Genomic DNA, 19,521 nt, shown 5'->3' on the forward strand with positions numbered 1-19,521 from the left:
GAGGCTTCTACATTATATACCTGTGTCTGTTGTGTCAAGAGAGTGGCACAGCCCTGTTCTCTGACCTCAGTTACCATAGTAATGATCACACACAAACATAGAAGTGTTCTGTGGTGCAAGGCAGTATCCCCATAGCAACCATAGCAAAGATCTAACACTGTCCCTGCAGTGACCTCAAGACATATGCTTGACCCTGTTACCACGATATGTGGCATGCTGGAACAGAAAATTCTCAGACAGTGATCATTTAATCATTGTTGATATAAAATATTGATCATAAACACTTTAGAATGGTTGTGGTATTGATTAAAAGAAACCAATGCTGAACAGACGTGAGAGATGACAGCTGTCATATGTTCAAGTGAGAGACAGTTTGACGACTTAACCATCCGCCCTGACCTCGAGGTTTTTGCGGCGCTATGACAACATCATGCTATTTCTGCATTGCTCCTGAAAAACAACACAAATGTTTCACATGACGGCAAGATTTGTAGTGTTACAAGCAGTGGTGTAGATAAGGGAATGATAACAGTCAGGAAGACAAAGATCAAACATACACAATGTCATGGAAACAGTGTGAAAGGAAACTGACACGTTTTATGAACAAAGTGAGAAAGCAAACTTTCATGTCAGTATTGGCAATTCCAAAATTAAAATAAATCTTTGAAACAGATGTTTTAGAGAGGCAGTGACGGCGTCTCGATGGATGGATAAAAGAAAATGAATAAAAAAGATGATGATGAAAATGATGATGAATGAATAAAAAAGGGAAACACACCTCTTCAGCACACACACACACACACACACACACCAGAAAGACCTGAGAAGTCAGTCAGTCAATGAAGTACCGGCCTTGGCTTTTTTAGTAATAAAGAATAAAGTTGAACAGATCTTTTCATCTGCTATGATCATCCACCAACGTTTAATACGCACAAAACAGACAGAAGAAAGTAAAGGAGAGATGAAAAAAATCAGTCACATCTTACCACCTGTCAACCTCGTCCAAAACTAACCAGGAAGCGACAAATCAGTACCAACAAGACCAAATAACAATACGTTTGACCTCATAGAAAATAAATGGATCCACGACAATATTAAAAAAATATTGCACAATATTCTGTTGATCTGTAGAATTATATCTGTCCTGTATATATGATAGATTCCATAAAATGGATAAATGCAGACAGTAATGTGAAGTGACATGTTGTGGGTTTGACATGCAGAGATCCGTGAGGCGTTTCGTGTTTTGGATCGCGATGGGAATGGTTTCATCTCCAAACAGGAGCTGGGCATGGCCATGCGCTCCCTGGGTTACATGCCCAGCGAGGTGGAGCTGGCCATCATCATGCAGAGACTGGACATGGATGGTGAGGCACTACATAAGGACACACACTTGGGTGCATGCACACACACACATGCAGAATGCAGAGTGAACACAGTGTGTGGCTGTTTAACCTATATTGCATGTGTATAATGTTTCTTTATATTGTTGTCTGTGTTACATTATGATGTGTATACCCTTTGATGCCCCTTTGCACATTTTTGTGTATTTGGCTTTTTTTAAAACATTTTTTTATGTATTATTTTTTTATCCTATTGTAAACAACGTGGACTAAAATAGACCTGTTGTTACTCCTTGCACATAAATATGCACATTGAAACCCATTCAAAACACTATTTTTGATCCTGCTCAAATACAAAGTATAAAACATGTCAATTCTCATTTCTCTACTTCATTCGAGGCGTGTAGATTCATAAAGATTTTATGATATATCAAAAATGTTTTTTTTAAATAGTAATTCATATAAATAAATATTGCTGCTAATCTTTCACATACACCAAGATGCAATAATCAAACAATAAATAATCCAGTTTGCATGAAGTGTATTGAAAATTAAAGCTTTTTGTGTGTTTTTTAGACCATAAAATGGAGGTGCATCATGACAAAAGCATGGCAATTTAAGGGTTAAAATAAAAAAAAATAAAACAATCATTAATATTAATATGTATGATTAGGACTGATGCTGGTTTAAAAAATATTTTTCAAAAAATAAAAATAAAAAAAAAGATTCTTATAGCTTGATGTTTCTATGCGCACATTTATGTGCGAAGGGGTATTAACGTAAGCCATGCAGTATGAATATTTTTGTGTACATTAAAATGCGATGTAAATGAAAAACACTGTTAAATGATCAGAACTTAATACCTTTTTCAAATGCTGAGTTTTTGAGTTACAGTCTCCTTTAAAATGTTCCCGCAAAACGGTTTCTAAACTGTCTCAAGAGCAGCAGATGGGTAATTGTCAAAAACAAATTCCCCTAGAGACAATAAAGAGAAAATCTGTCTGCTCCTGCTCCTTCAACTCCAGCTCCGCTTGTAAATTCACAGAAGATTGCAATTACTCCCTAAGCAGTTCCTGCATCGCAAACAAGACAGTCAATCTTTCGACTGGTTCTTATCTGGCTGCTTTTGATTCCGCAGCTCGCGGTAAATATCAAAGGTCAAAGCTAAAAGCTTTTCGCTTTTGCCTCCATGAGCAGCATGACCATCGGAGAGCAGCGCAGCCATTTAGTTCTGAAGAGACGCAGCATCCTCTTAAAGTCCTCTACCTCTGACTTCTATCATCTCCATGTTGAGACTGAAAGCGGTCACAGGCACAATTAGTTTAAGAATGTCAATACAGGTATTAGACAACCTGCACAGGCCTTCACTTGATTAATTTCATGTCCTTTAATCCCTTCTTCAGAAGTCTTAATCTGCTGATCTCTGACATTACCTTCTTATCCAAGTAGCTTTAAAATGTAACAAATGTATTATGTTCATTTAAAGCCCCATTACTTAGAAAATGCAGTTTAGTGTCAGAGTATAGACCTTATGTAAATAATATCCTGTATTAATAGGCAACACATTTGAGCCAATTGAGCCTTCCTAGTTATTTCTGAAGTACTTCCAAAATATTTCCTAGAAAGAACTGTGTAATTTCACACTAATCATGAGGAGAAAATGTATTTCATGAAAACTTAATTCTCCACACAAGTTGAATTATTCGCTCACAAATTATGCATGTTCAGTTGGCCTACAGTGACTCAGCAAATTATTTTGAATTAATTTATTGCAAAAGTACTTAATATTGTAAAATTATTTGTGAATGACAGACCCATAAAATAAAGTGTTGTTGCATTACCAGTACTGAAACTTGTGCATACTAATATTTTGGATGCTACCTAACAAACAATAAAAAGAATACATAGTGTAAGATGAGATTTATTTTTTCATAACTGTTGAATAAAGAACAATTTCATCTGAAGAGAGAGAAGAATGTAAGAATTTGATAGATTACCTTATTTTTCTCAGGTTTAGTGAGATAAGTACTATATTTAAATTAATAATAACTATTTGTATTTAGTTTTATCATTGAGAACAGGAACTATATTTTAAGTTAAGCCTGTTATTACGTGATGGTTAAGATTGGCAGAGTGACATGATGTATCATGCTGTCAGTGTTCAGTTGTCCTACAGTTGAAGCGGACATTAAAGTGAGCAAGCCTGACCCAAATCCTGAAACTAATTTAACTTAGTTAAAGTCAAGTTTATAGTTAATGCTAAGAGTAACCAGCATTTCAATAGTATAATAAGTCTACGCAGTGACTCAGTGTATAATCAAGCCTGATTCCTATCTCTAACAACACGCAGCAGTAGAATACATAATGCCAAGTCTTACAAGTCGTGTCCTTTGAATTTAAATTTGCTAAACATTCCCTCAAATTGATCCCACAGCCATTACAGAGACTAACATGTGCATGCCCTCCCAGGTGCACACACCTGATTTGAAGGGTGAATTAGTGGTGATGGTGCATGCAGGCTTGTCATGGATGAGGGCACATCCATCTGTTGATCTGTCTCAGGGCACTTTCCATTGTAAACTTCAGTATAATATGCATTATTAATCTCCGGTCTGTCAGCATTCCTGTCTGTGTATCTGATTTTATATCTTCCCTGTCTGTCTCCCTGCTTTTCTGTGTGTTTCCCACAGGGGACGGCCAGGTGGATTTTGAGGAGTTCATGACGATACTCGGGCCCAAACTGCTGTCGTCCGACAACAGAGAAGGATTCCTGGGCAACACCATCGATAACATCTTCTGGCAGGTGAAAGACAAAGTTAGAGTCTGTTTCTCATTGCTCGCGATCCTCATCATTTATCACTTCCATCCTTCACGCCTGCTCTTCCTTACTCTGAATGTGTATTAAGCAGTCATCCTCAAGCACAGCACTAGTCTCTGCAGGGACTCTGCATAGGCACACACCTACTTAAGTGCAAAAATACACACATGCACAAAAAAACCTGTGTCTTCTGTTCCCCGAGAAAAACAGAGACTTTTATTGTTTCGCCTTGAAGAGAAAAGAGACCTGCTGAGAATTACGTGTTTCTTCATGTGAGTACGTGTATGTTTTTTTTATCTTGTGTGTGTGTTTATCATACACAGTATTGCAGAAGGTATTACCATAATAAAGGGGGGCGTGCCGTATGTGTAAAGTTTTAAGCTTGTGTGTTTTAACTGGGTTCAGTAGTGATTAAGGTTGCAGCTCATCTACATGCTTTTGAACATGCTTGTTGTCTTCTGAAACGTTCCAGAAAGCAAATGCTTTTTTTTTTTTTTTGCCTGTTAGATAAGACATGCAACAATAATGAGTGTGTGTGTGTGTGTGTGTGTGTGTGTGTGTGTGTGTGTGGTGGGGGGACGGTCGGTTGAGCTGGGTGACAGCTCTCAGGAAGCTGTTCTCCGCTTTCCTTGAGTCAAACGAGAGGAGAAACATTTAGAGGGTGACTCACTGAAATGAGGCGGTGTGTGTGTCAGGTTACACACATCTCCATAGACTTTCTTTACCCTAGATTTCATTGTGCAATCAAAATATCATTAAAAAAAAGGACTATATATGCCATTCACACGTCAGAAACAAACCAAATGAACACAGAAAGTGCTGATTTTCACATCAAGATTGTTTCTTTCTAAATCGCATGAAATAAAACACCTTTTATAAATGAGGCGCTTTGCCCCTGAAGGAGGGATGGAGCAAGACGGACTACAGTGTGCCAGTCAGCAAGGCTGTGGGAGATGAGAGAATAGAGAGGGGAGCTGGACAATATGTGGGGATGCATGGGGAGGGTGGTGTGGGGGGATGCCCCACATAAAGATACAGGAATATAAAGGAAAACCACAAAGGAGGAGAGTGGGAGAAAATGAAGGAAGAGGTACGAGAGAGAGACTGTGATTCATGAAGGTCGCAGACAGTGTGTGTCTCGGGGGTGATTTAAAATGTTCACCTCCCACAAAGAGAGACAAACCAAAAGAAAACAGGAAGAAGGGGAAGGAGAAAATGAGAGGAGAGGAGCAGGAGAGGAGAGAGGGAGCAGGCAATGAAAGTAGAGAGCAAAACAATATAGGAAGAGAGGAGGAGGAGGAAGAGAGAGGAGGGAGCTGAAATGGTGGAAGTGTGTCTCTGAGGACTGAGAGCAGTGTTTTGTGTGTGTGTATGTTTATATTCCACAGACCTTAGGGGGAGACAGGAAGAGAGGGAGAGCCATTGTATTGAAAAGAGAAAGATGGAAGAGCAGGAGGCACATCATGGTGGGCAATAATGACACTGTGTTCGGATAATGTCCTCGCACAGTGAGATATATTATGACTGACTTCACTAGGGAAACAGCAAGTTTTGTGTGCAGTCACATTTTCATGTGTATGTATGTGAATACATTTTGTTTGTCCTCGTGATTGTTGCCCATCGAAATATCTGGAGAACATTTCTGTTAATCTTCAGCTTTAGTATGGTCTGAGTAAAAACCTTGGGGAGATTTACATATCAGTTTTGAAAAACTCCTGACTTGAGTTACCACATTTGTGCTGACAGTCAGTAAATTAGATTTGAAAAAGGAAGCACCCACTCTTCCATTGCAAATGAAGCTACAGCGCATAAAGATAAAAACTAATGGGTTTTTTTCAGCCAATATCTTGACAATGTTTATCATCTATAAAAAGATTTGTTTGCACTGAGCGAATGCAGCAGACAGGTCTGCACAGTCATTTTAATAGCTGAGAAAATGTTAGCGGGTCTGGTCTCACATTACAGCCACTGGGGAGCTGCTTTTTCTCTGGAAGAGCCTCATACATCCATTTCTGGGCTCTTGCTTAAAGTTAGGATAAGTGATTCTGGAGAAATCCAATACAGCGACAGATAGCATGATTGAATGTAGAGGGTGTAAGCCTGCATCATGTTGTCTACAGAACAAGGGCCAAGGGATTGTCTCTGAGCAATTCATTCACAAACCAGTACTAATAGCAACAGTGACTCATTCAGTTTTATTTATATAGCGCCAAATCATAACAGAATTTATCTCATGACACTTAACATATTGAGTACTCTTTATATTATTGTTTACAGAGACCTGACAATTCCCACTAGGAGCAAGCACTTGGTGATAGTGGGGAGGAAAAACTTCCTTAAAGAGGCAGAACCCAGCTCATGGTGGTTGAGTTAAAGAAAGAGATGGGCAGTGAATGGAGAAATGACTAAAGGTAGTAATAATGATGATCATAATGATAGTATATGTAGAGGACGTCAAGCAGGACCACAGCAACAGGCTCAACTAATCAGTTATCGAGGTATAGCCATGATCCATGAGAACCTGAGAGAGTTAGTAACATGCATTGATGAGGAACAGATGGAGAGAGAGAGGAAGAGAAGAGCTCAGTGCATCATGGGAAGTCTTCCAGCAGTCTAGTCCTCGCAGCATAACTAAGGGATGACCTGAGCCAGCCCTAACTATAAGCTCTATCACAAAGAAACATCTGACAGTATGCGTCTGATTGTTGCAATGTTACATAGGTGAAAAAAGACAGTCCTTGGAATTAGTTTTATGACATTAAAGGACATATCCTGATCAAAGATGGTAAATAGACTGTACTTACATAGCACCTTTCTAGTCTTCTGACCACTCAAAACACTTTTAGGAGCTAACCATTCATATGCAATCACACACCGATGGCGTAGCCTTCAGGGGCAATTTGGGGTTTATTATTCTGCCCAAGGTAACTTCGACATGCAGACTGGAGGAGCCGGGGATCAAGCTGCCTCATCATCTGACCTGCTCTACCTCCTGAGCCACAGCCACCCCAAGATCGAGAAAACTAATTTAAATACTATTAAACTATTTAAATCATTTATATCTGAATTTGAATTTCTTAACTTGAATCATTGCATTGAAAAACTGAATCTGAATTGTAATTTGAAACTGAATTTATTAGTTTGGAACTGAACATTCAGTTCTCACAATTCAAATTCAGTCCTCACAATTTTAATTAAAATCTTCTGTGACAAACATCTGGGTACTTGAAGCAGAGAAATCGAGCGCAGATACACAGGACGCCTCTTCGGCCAATCAGCACCTACGTGTGTGTGTGTGTGTGTGTGTGTATGTGTGTGTGTGTGTGTGTGTGTGCCAGTTACCACTGACCTGCCACAGCAACTGCTGCTGTTATGGGCATTTGTTTTTATTTTTTATTTCATTTATTATTTTATAAAACAGTCGTCAGACTTGTATTAGACTCGCTGGCATTTCCATTACGTGATTTCTGCATTCATTTGCAAGGTTTTCTTAATTAATCTCTCAACCGCTGCCACTGTGTGGTGCAGCTGCCACTGACCTGCCATGGCAACTACTGCTGCTTTGATCATCTGTTTTTATTCCATATCATATGACCTGATCATATGATCATATCATGTATTGCCAAGAAAAGTTCAAAAACAAAGAGAGAGTAAAGGCAAAGCTTTGCAAAAAGAATAAATAAAAAATCTAATCCATTCGTCCATTTTCCGTATCACTTATCTTTAGGGTACTAGGGTACTCCCTGGGCAAGACGCCAGTTTATCACAGGGCTGACATAGAGACAAACAACCATTTACACCTATGGGCAAATTCCAGTCAGAGCAAGTGAGAGAACGCAGAGAAAGTGCATAAAGTGCAAAAATAAAGTGCAGCAAGTACAGTATATAAAATAAAATGTCTGCTTTCCAGCCATCACCTGGACTGGATTTCCCATTTATGGGAAGCTATCTAAAACTTAACATGAACCATTCCTCCAGAATAAAAGTTTGTGCTTTGATCCATATAGAATCCATATAAGCTAACCATCTCATGGTGCCAGCCTCACATTGAACTTACAGATATTAGAGTGTGGATTTCTCATCTAACTCTCGGCAAGAAAGCAAAAGAGCAGATTTGACTGATGGAGGGGGTGGGACCTTTCATCTTGATTTCACCTTGATTTTCATCTTTCACCTTTCATCTTCTTGATCTTCCACACAAGACATTTTGCAGTGACATACAGTAATACCATCACTCTATTCCCATCATTGTGAATGAGTCAGAACAGTCAGTATTTGTATGATTGAAAGAGGTTGCTTGTCAGAAAAAAAAACGTTTGTACGATCTATATAGTGACCATGTAGTCTGGCCTCATTTGTGTCAAAAGTTACATTCTACATGTGAAGTTAATGATATATCAAGTCACAAGTTTTTATCAATATCTTGTAATATTGTAGCATGACTATTTATTAGTATTTTTGTCAATAAAACAGAAACTGAAAAGAAGGATGAAAGAAGCAGAATGAAACAGTCAGCCAGTGACAGGCTTATCATTGCCATCTGCATCTGTTAAAACAGCCTGCAGTGTTCATGATGCTGACCAGGGATGCCAAATGTAGAGTAATTTTAAAAAGAAAAAAAACATGGTGTGTCTCTGTTACATAATAACCAGCATTTGGTGGACTTAGTAATAGTACCATAAGTGCAGTTATTTTAACGCCAGTGTCTAAAAAATGACTGGGACAGGGCCACTTCAACTTCAGCATCTTGACTTTGGAACATTTTCCTTCAGATTGACAAAACCTTTCGATATTTTTATAAATGATCTCTTATTCCATCATATCAAATCATGACTAATCCTGTTTCTGTAGATCCAATTCATCAATTCAACTTCTGCTGTCTTTGTTAAAAAATAATGTATCTTACATGCAGTCTTATACTAACGCGTCCTCTATATGCATGCATGTATTTGTGTGCGTCTTTGTCTATATTTTGGTTAAAACACCTTAAACGTGATTTGTTTTCCAAGCACAGAAACTTCACTTGCACTTGACGGTGTCAACTAGACCTGACAGCACTGCTGTTGGACTGAGAAATAGGTGAAAAAGAGTAAAAAATACTTGCAGGTTGTCACTCTGTGACTTTTCAGAGAAGGGTCAGGAGACAAAGCAGGTGGACGACTGACGAAACAAGGTCTTTGCCGTATGAGAGCAGGCAGGATTAGACTGGAGGGACGGCGTGTAAGCACCTGTTCTTCTGATTGATGTGTCCTGGCTTCTTCAGTATGTCACTGCTCACTGCTCACAATCCCCTGTTGTTTTTCTGTGACGCGCACACTCGCAGTCGCACAAATACACACACACATCATATATTTGAGTTCAGTTAGTGAAAGGCAAAAAGCATGGACAAACAAACATTTGAGTTTTTGAATCCCCTGTTCATCACTCTGCATGTGTGTAAATGGACTGTACTTATATAGCTTCTTTCGAGTCTTCTGACCACTCAAAGCGCTTTACACTGCATATCTCATTCACCCATTCACACACATTCAAACACGGTGGCACAGCCTTCAGGAGCAATTTGGGGACATGCAGACACACACACACACACACACACACAGTGATGAACAGGGGTTTCAAAAACTTGACAGTTTGTCTTTCAGTGCATGTGTGTGTGTGTGTGTGTGTGTGTGTGTGTGTGTGTGTGTGTGTGTGTGTTTGTGTGTGTGTGTGTGGATGTTGATGTCCTTCAGAGACCTGGCAGGAGGAGAAATCACTCTGTTGGTTGGTAACAGGTAGCGGCTCCACTGTGGCTTTAGACAGCAGACAGGAACATTGTACATTCTACGTGCTCCTGCTCTAAGCTGCCATGTTGTCTGTCCTGCGGCTACAGTCCAAAGAGTTGTTCTACCATTTCCCAGCATCCATTCAAGACAGAGACAGCTTTGGCAAGAAGGAGAGCAAAAATCAAGCAGCACAAGCCCTTCAAATGCTGCTGCCACTCCCTGTTTCTCTGCCCTGGAGTGCCACACAAGGTTACAGTTGCATGAATCGGAGCAGTTAAAGGTCCAAACTATATTTTTGTTTGACGAAATATGTGAAGAAAAATCATCATCACTAAAAATCTAGGTTGCTGATGCAAACAAAACAGCATCATAAAATATCAATAACTCAAAGTTGTTGTCCATGTTTGAATCCTCTGTCAATCAATCTGCTTATACCATTAAATTTTAGTGCTGACACTTTTGCTTACATTTGGATTATTTTTTGACTCTGGCTCAGGTGTTGACATATGGTGATGCTTTCACTCTATTTAAGAAAGTATCAGAAAGAAAAAAAGACAAAGGTTGTTTTAGTTTGATCGCAGTTTGCCAAATTAGAATAGTATTGATTCCAACCTCTCAGAAAACAGAGTATCTACGTGTGTTTGTGTGGGTATATGTGTGTGTGTGAGTGAGAGAGAGAGAAGAAAACCAGACAATTTAATGAGTGTCTTTGTCTGTGTATGTGTGAAATGATTCTTCTGTTTACTGTAATGTCCCAGGTTTCCTGTGTGTGTGTTTGCATCCACATGTATGTTTTCATAAGTGCAGCGTAAATCAACTGCAAAAGACATTACACAAATACACATTTTGGTTGCACATCAATACACACAGAAGCAGGCGTGCAAATTATATAAATAACTTACGCAATGTTCAAGGTTTAATGCATACATAAAATGTGCATTTGCATAATGTGTATGAGTTTATGATCATGTGTATGTTGGTAGATGAATTATTACACTGATATCTTGGTTATGTTACAGTGATTGCTTTGTGGCAGTGATGTAATTATTACAAAGAAAACCTATACAATAAATAGACCTTGGCACAATAATATTAAATTTTGGCAATACTAGTGCCTAAACAATACCTGAGCTTGTACCAATACCAAAGTGAGACTTTGATACATTACTTTGAAAAATGCTTTTCTACAAATAAAAATGAAAGAAATGCCCCCAGTTTAGGTTTTAAATCAGTATATGTATTTAAAGTAATAGTTTTACATTTTGTGACTCACATACATTTGTAAAAGTGGTGTCTTTCATCTAACTCCCAGCAAGAAAGCCAATAACCGTCTCACATAAATGTCAAAAATATGAATTGCTACCTTAGAATAAGCCCTTTATATCTACAGAGGTAGTGGGTCCTTACATTTGTGAGTTTCACAGGTTGAGTTGAGAGGTATTCATTAAGTTGCAATCTGCAACCTCAACACTAGATGCCACTAAATCCTACACATCTTTAAAGAATGACTAGTGTCAGGTTTTGATAACTGATGATGACATTTCAGTATCAGTACCATAATCTCTAACCTGAGATGTTATTGAGTATGTTCTAGTATCTCTTTCTTTCTGAGGTAGCATGGGAGATGCTATTTTTAGTGTTGAACAAGCATTGTCATAAAGCATGATGATTATCATCCCCTAGTTGAAATGAGCACCCCCTCTTCACCATCACAACTGATTTATGTCAGTACCACTATTGTCTGCCAGTTCTGTTTTCTCCATCTGTGTCTCCCAGTTCTTGTTCCATCTCAGTTTGCTCTGACCTCACCATACTCCCTAATTTATCATCTAACAGTATCTCTACTTCCTGTCTCGATCAACCTCCTATGTTTTCCTCTTTGCCTTGCCTGCCTCACTAAGTCCATCTGTTGTGCTAAACCAAGCAACTGATTGTGTTTGAGGCTGACAGTGAAATCTATGGGTTGTGGGGGGGGTGGGTGGGCATGAAGGACATGACGTTTTGGAAGGGCAGACAAGGAATAGGACAGAGGCTAAGATTGAGACTTAAACTCAGTGACTGGCCTGAGTCTATAAATAATTTTAAACACGAACATACACAAACATTACAACCACCAACAAGGAGGTAAATGAGCTTATATTTCCATTTTAATTAGAAGTCCTTTAAACCAATTGTGCCTGCCGCTATTTATCCGTCTTTATCAATGCACACAGGAGGTCTGCATACTGATTCAGGCACCTACAAATAGCACCAGTGATGCACGGGAAAACATGCTACCATTACATTACAAAAGAACATCTTTCCTACTTGCATACTGTACCCGTACATAACACATTTAGGCAATAAAACAGAAATACATTCATCCTATTATTTCTTTGCAGCTTGTACATTTCACAACTCATTCTTATCTTCTATATTTATCTGCCCTCATAAAGCAAGTTTGTGGATGACTGTGTCTCTGCATTGATCGCCGTCTGCCCCTGCAGTTTGACATGCAGCAGCTGTCTCTGGATGAGCTGAAGCAGGTGCTGTTCCACGCCTTCCGGGACCACCTGACAATGAAGGACATAGAAAACATCATCATCACCGAGGAGGAGAGCCTCAATGAAACCTCAGGGAACTGCCCTGAGTATGAGGGAGGTGAGGAAGCTGTTCCTTATTGTTATAAATAACCTTTTGTCATTCATTTCATCAACGAATAAATGAATAAATACATGTACAGAAAACTGTAATTTGACACTGAGATAAGTGAACGTATCCATGAAAACTAACTGTAACTGTATGCTTAATCAAACCGCGGAACATATTTGGAAATGTACTTTTTGTAGAGGGTTATTTACTTTGATATCTGTGCAGGGAAATTAGCTTTAGTATAAAGACTGGGAGCTGGGCTAAACTAGCCTGTCTGCAAACCTCTGGATTACTAACCACATCTCTATTCTGTTCAGCCTTTCAAGTAGGTCTGGTGTTGACCAATCAGAGCACCTGCGAGAGTTAAGAATTGGGGCATCATCTTTCCACACAGTAGATAGTGATAACCTAAAAAATAATAATAATACTACTCGGAGAAAATGCAGCTGTACAAATTGTTCTAATTTAACTTAATAATATCAACTATGCAACTAAGGGGCAATGTCTGTGGTTATGAGATGAAGCCAATGCAGATACGCCAAAAACTGTAGTTCAACCTCCATAAGTCCCCATGTTCAAATGTCCACAATGTTTCACAGCAGAAATAAACATGTTTACAGCCTGGTACAAAAAACTATTTTGGTCTCTATAGCTAATTTACACATTCATAATTATTTATATTAAGACTTAAAGTTATGCAGAATTAACAGTGTGGCAGCTTTGATTGACAGGTAGGTGCCATTACAGATGGCTTGTTTGAGCACCCAGGCATCATTCGGCCCGCCTTAGGTCCACTGATGATCCATGTCTTTCCTATTTTTAGATTAGATTATACGGGAGCCACATATTTTCTGCTTCTCAACTGCGTCTCACAAACCTGTGGGTGACGTCCCTTGCGCGTCACTCATCCTTTGACTGTCGTTGATTCTCCAACTTTTGCATCATCTAAGAATGACGATGTGACAGATATGTCACTTGCTATAGCTCAAAACAAAACATAATTCCTCCATCCTCTCTATATGAGCTCAGTTTGCATGAACATGATGACACGTCTGAATAAACAGAGTGAAACAAATTGGCAGGCGATGAGGAAACAGCTAGCCTGGCTCTCAGTTCAAATATATGTATACGTGGAGTCTCTGCTGGTTGCCTGGCAACCTCAAAACGACAAGACTCAAGCAAATAATTACTGCACGTAATTGCTGCAGAAGCACAAATGTTGTTGTTGTTGTTTTTACATTTGTGTTTGTGTAGGGATTACACAAACAAGATGCAACGTGTTAACTAAAGAGCTTTAGAGCTATTTACAGACATTAACAACATATTTGAATTACAGAGCCAGGCTAGCTCTTTCACCCAGCTTCCAGTCTTTTTTTTTGCCAAGCTCAGGTGATTGCCTCATGGCTCTAGCTGCAGGGCACAGATCTGATGTAATCTGCTCATATAACTCTCATCAAGATAGAAAATTACAAAACTACTTCTTTAGGGTTAAATTGTAGAAAAACAGGCAACCTCACAAATTGATTGATTCCCTCCAGCACTTGATTCACATTTTGACATAATTGGAAGAGTGATCTGTATTATAAATTCAGCTTGCTGTGACCACAAGTCAATACCACTGACTTTATGTACCAGGACAATGGGGTGAGCTGTGAAGGAGGAGTGTAGTGTTGAGGCTGATAGGGTTATGTTTAAAATGATGCGTCACAATCCAGCTCTGAGGCCAAAAGCAAAGGGGAGACAAGGGCTGAAGACAAAAGTAAAATTCATTTATTGTTCAACAACTAAAAAACACAGAAAACTTAAAAACTAAACAAAGGAAAAAATGCGTTTATCAGTACACCAGCGATAATATGTATGTGTGCGGGATGTTGCACAAAATGAAAAGAACCAACTGTACTTACAGTCCAGTGTAAGTGCAGTCGGATTCATGGTCAGATGAATTCTCCTTCAGATCTTTCCTTGACCTCATGACGTTTCCCATCGAGGTCAAGGACACTGCTTCTCAGGTACCTGCTGCTGTGACCAAACCATGAGATTAATTAGCCACGAAACCGTCACTCCTGTTATACAAACATGTATAGCCACCATACACAGGTTTCATCTATGACATGGTAATCCTGGAAGAAAGATCTAGAATCCTGCGGCATATTCAAGAAAACAGATGTAATATTCAAGTAATAAAATATATTCATCTCAAGATTATGCATAGTTTCATATCCAGGAATGAGGAATGGGCTGCTGATGGCTGAATTCCAAAGTGAAACACAGAAAGCATTTTTCTTGAGGCATGAGATCAAGTTAGAGTATGCCGCATTAGGGAGAAGGGGGAAACAAAAACTTCCACACATCTACAAGTCAGACTAGGACAAAGACAGATCAAACGTGCTAGGAAACTAGGAACGTTTTAATGAATCCACTGGGTACTGGCCCACAGTCTCAGGGAGTCCTAAAAAGAGACAGCTAAGAAGAAATGAAGAAACAGTGGCGAATGGGCAGTGAAGGAGAGGATAAGGGGCTAAAGCAGGGATCAGGGAACTGCTGGTTTGGCACTCTCTTTCACAAAGTTTCTGGTGTTGAGGGAAGGGTGTACCAGTGGAGGCAGGGAAGGGATAAAGAGAAGAAGAGGTATAGTCTCTGTTGTAATGAAAAGTTGTATGGTTCTCCACATGCCTACTTCTTTCCCATGTTCTTCCTGTCTGGTGGACTTCAGTACCTTTTACAGCTCTGACTTCTGACTTCTCTGATTCTTACAAACTGAGACAAGAGGGCTGAACTTTTGGTTGTTGCTCTTCCTGCAAGGCCTGTTGGAGAACGCATACTCCTTTACTCTTCTTGCTCTTTGAGTCTTCCGAGATTATGTCTTTCAGGCAAAAAAAAAGGCCTTTCAGGACACGGAGAAAGGTAGCAAAAAAGTTCCACCTCACTCCTCTTGTCTTTGTTTTTGCTGCAGCATAGAGAAGATTAGAAGCAGTTTGTGCCTCTTGTGTATTTATCATTTTTACATTGGAGACACTTCCACTGATGATCTGGGTCACAGCAATAAACTGCAAAACATGCCAACTAGAAATGTTAGCTGCTATTTCATCCATATTTATTTTGGGTCAAAGAATGGTGCTGCACACCAGAGAAACAATTTATTCACTACATGAATCTGATTTTTTAAGGATTGTGGAAATGTCTGCAAAGGTTATTAATTGTTAACACCATCAATCACACAAGTTTTAAACATAAAGTATAAATAGGAAGCTAGTGCAACAAGCAGGTGTTTTTCTGTCCTTTAAAACTCACTAATTAATATGTTATATCTCATTTGTTCAATCCTTTCAAAGGCTGCAGTGTAAAAATGACTATTTATACTTTTATGGAGGTTATGTGTGTATGTGACTATTTTTTGGCCATGGTGCAGTCTCTTGCTAGGTGCCAACTCCCAGAAGTGTAAGTTAAAGAAACTGTCTAGTAGTTTAACATTTAACTCACAGACATGAGACTGGTATCGATCTTAAATCAGTGTATCTCCCAAAAAGATATTGAAATTAATAAACAAATCAATTTATTAACTATTCAGCGTGACACAAAAGCTTAAGAAAGGAAAAACTCAGTGCTAGTGTCTCTTAATTCTTTTCTTTTCTCCTCTCAGTCCATCCTAAGAAGAAGAACCGTCAGACGTGTGTCAGGAAAAGCCTGATCTGCGCCTTTGCTATGGCTTTCATCATCAGTGTCATGCTTATCGCGGCCAATCAGATGCTGCGGAATGGCATGGAGTAACCAATTGCACTGTGAGCATGGGGAGTGGACAGAACAGCCATGACCTCACATCTTGTCTTTGCAGCCAAAGCTGGACCAGCCACACCCCGAGCACTTCTCTAAACAATCAGTTGAGTTTTTTTGTTTTTTTTTAAGTTGAAGTTGAACTTACACGTAGAAGCAGACAATGTGGGTGAAATGAAGAGAGATATATTTGTTCTGCATTGAAGATGTCACCATGTAGAGTTACTGGACTTATAAGCAAACCTGAACTGGAAAAGAATGATGTTTTTATATAAATAGTTTTTTTTTGTTTGTTTGTTTTTTTGCTGTTGTGAAGACAAAAATCACCCTTTAAACTTGATTTTCTAATTACTGAAAATGTTTATCAGGTGCTTTGAGCCATTCCTAATTTCAAAAACAAACTGGTTATTATGGTAACATATATTTACCCTAGAGAAGAATGTGAACTGAGTGAATGTTGGGCACAGTATTTAAATGCATAGTAAACCCCACACATCTCATAGAGTCATGTATGAACTTCACACTTTTTGTATAACATCAGCATCCTCAGTTCGGTCCACTAATCATGGGACACGTGAATTTTTTTCTGTGTATCTACAAGGAGCACAACTCAATACTCAGTGAGGGACCACTGAAGAATCACCACTGTCCCACTGTCACTACTCTTTAGTCTTAATGCTGATTGGTTGTGTGGGTGTGTAAAATACAGTGCAGTCCACATACGCAGTGTAGTAAAACGTGAAGAAGATTAAAACATCAAATCAGATGACAGTGGAGCTGTGGCTTTGGTCAAGACCAGGCTGAGAAATGTTTTGATATTTTTAGTCATGTATTGGTAGAAAATGTTTCACCTCAACATTTCATTGTGATACTGCCCAATTGTGGTAATTATGAGCCACACAGAAGCATGCTAATATATACACTGCCATACCAAACATTAGAGTTTTCCACTGATTTCACTGTATATATAGTATTACTTAGCTTGTGTAATGTATTATCCTTCTCAACAGCAGAATGTATGAAGGGTAGAAACTAGTGAGATAAATCAGGGATATACAGTAGAGCTGTGAATAACTGTTGGTATAGCTGTTTTCCAGGAAAAGGTTGCATTCTAGTGGTTAAAATAAGAAATGCAGCTAAACGCTTGAACAACCATGTTTACAAGGTGTTCAGAAGTCAAGAACAACACCACTGAATTTGAGCTTTGACATGCGTTGTGTGCGTCTCTGTCGCAAGGACAGTCTGGAATAGAGTCATTTTATTCCACAACCCAAATTACGTTGTCACGCCAGTGTGCAGCTCAGGATTGGACGAGAGACTGAAGGTGACTGCTGCTTGTACCTGTAGTAGTTTTGGGGTCTCATAGCTATGTTTTATGGTTCACAAGTGATAGCACTACAGTTTTATAAAGCTTGCCAGGATTAAAAAAGTTTGGCAAAGACCTTGGAGGAGTTTACAATCATGCTCCTCATCTTTTATAACGGAGCCTCCCCGAGGTTGAACATCACAATGACACTACAGATTAAATTTAAGGACGTTTTCTATTTTATGTAGGGCTGGGCGATAAAGACATGTCATTGTTTATCTACTGTCAGAGGATTATAGTGTCATAATTACATGTTCATATTTTGTGACTGTTTTCCAGAAAGTCCAAACAAAGGATTGGAAGCAAATTACCACTGAAAACTACAGTTACCTGAGATTCTGTTAAACACAGAATACAGGGTTGGTGGAAAACCATTTCTATTATTTTATATGTGATTATTGTGTTATACAATACAAATATTTTCAATAATGTAACAATTGCCTGGCCCTGAAGATGCCATATTTGAATTTGAAATCTTGTTGGTGGTCATTACTAATGACTGCAACATTATATGCCATAACAGCAACACATATGGATTCTTAAGTTGCATGGTGCTCCCCTTGGACATTATTGGATTGGAGGCTGGTTTATTTACATTAATACTTTGGAGCAATTTGTTTGTTTTCTTGTCTTTTGCAGGGATTGGATGACAACAAAACTAGATGTTTAAATTAAACTAGTGTACAACCACATGAGTTTATATGCTATCCGGGATAGAGGGAATACAAAGGAAGAGGGCTTTCTTTTAAAATGAAAAAAAATAGCTTTGTAAGATCAAGTATCATAGCAAAAATGTATTATACTGTAAATCAGTATGCATGTTGTTGTTTAGATTTTCATGTCTTTGAAAGACAGGGAAATTCATTTAATATTTCTTTGTGGTGGCACAGCCTTGGTTTTAATGTAGGTATGTATGTACTACTGTCACATATTTGACTTTCCAGTTTACACTGTAATAGCCATTTTTTCTAGTTTCTACCAGCTATTAATCAAATCAGAGTGCAGGAGAGGGCATTTTCATAAATATGCAAATACAAGGTCACATCATCATCATCATCATCATCATCATCATCATCATCATCATCACCATCGTCATCATCTCTGTTTCACTTCATCTCGGATAGAGTCAGTAGGCTTCACTGTGGATGGTTAAAATGAACTTTGAATACAATATATTGTGTGTTTTAGTCAAATCACTGCCTCATAGTCTGTCTGTATTACCTGCTGTAAAATGTATGCTACACTTATCCTCGTAAGTCAGGTTTACTGTATGTCTTTGATATTCTCAGCACATTGACATTTGACCAATGGACCATGTTTTCACCTTTGTCTATTAGCGTCATGGTCCTCTTAAAACCAGCATAGACCACTTTATCTTACCAATTATCTAATAATTGTGTCATTCAGAGATCCTTGCATGGCCATGTGAGAGGAACTCATTTGAAAGACCTTTTATCAACACTTTTGAAGTTTACATTATTATACTGTACATCTGTAACAGGACGGAGTCAGTTCATGATTTTCATGTTTTTGAAAGTTGCTTTTGAGATTTGTTTTTACCAAAACATGTTTTTACCTTGTAGATTGTATAGAGATAAAAATTCAACACAGATATGTAATAAAACCTTGGCATGCTGCTTAGAAAATGGAGAACGAAAACAGCAATAGTCACCAACTGAATGGATATTTAAAAATGCAAATAACATGTTTAATCTGTTTAATCTAAAAAAAATATCCATATATGTTTATGCAATAAAACCTTGTTTTGATAGAAATATAAGGCATCTGTGTTTACTTGTAAAAGATGTGCATCACTTGGCTCAAGAC

General features: G+C 38.6%; 1 protein-coding gene across 2 annotated transcripts in view; it reads left to right on the top strand.

Moving 5' to 3' along the window:
• Nucleotides 1-19,469, top strand: part of caln2 (calneuron 2) — a 33,665-nt gene extending 14,196 nt beyond the window's left edge. Inside the window, exons 3-7 of one of the 2 annotated variants that reach the window (XM_027273916.1) lie at nt 1,224-1,367; nt 4,034-4,146; nt 5,550-5,627; nt 12,413-12,566; nt 16,198-19,469. In XM_027273916.1, coding sequence (XP_027129717.1) covers nt 1,224-1,367; nt 4,034-4,146; nt 5,550-5,627; nt 12,413-12,566; nt 16,198-16,325 — 617 coding nt within the window. In that variant the 3' untranslated portion in view covers nt 16,326-19,469. The remainder of the gene's footprint in view (nt 1-1,223; nt 1,368-4,033; nt 4,147-5,549; nt 5,628-12,412; nt 12,567-16,197) is intronic. The other variant, XM_019253107.2, reaches the window with a different exon arrangement.
• Nucleotides 19,470-19,521: the final 52 nt, after the last annotated feature.

Source organism: Larimichthys crocea, chromosome XXII, assembly GCF_000972845.2.
Source record: "Larimichthys crocea isolate SSNF chromosome XXII, L_crocea_2.0, whole genome shotgun sequence".
NCBI classification, from domain to species: Eukaryota; Metazoa; Chordata; class Actinopteri; family Sciaenidae; genus Larimichthys; species Larimichthys crocea.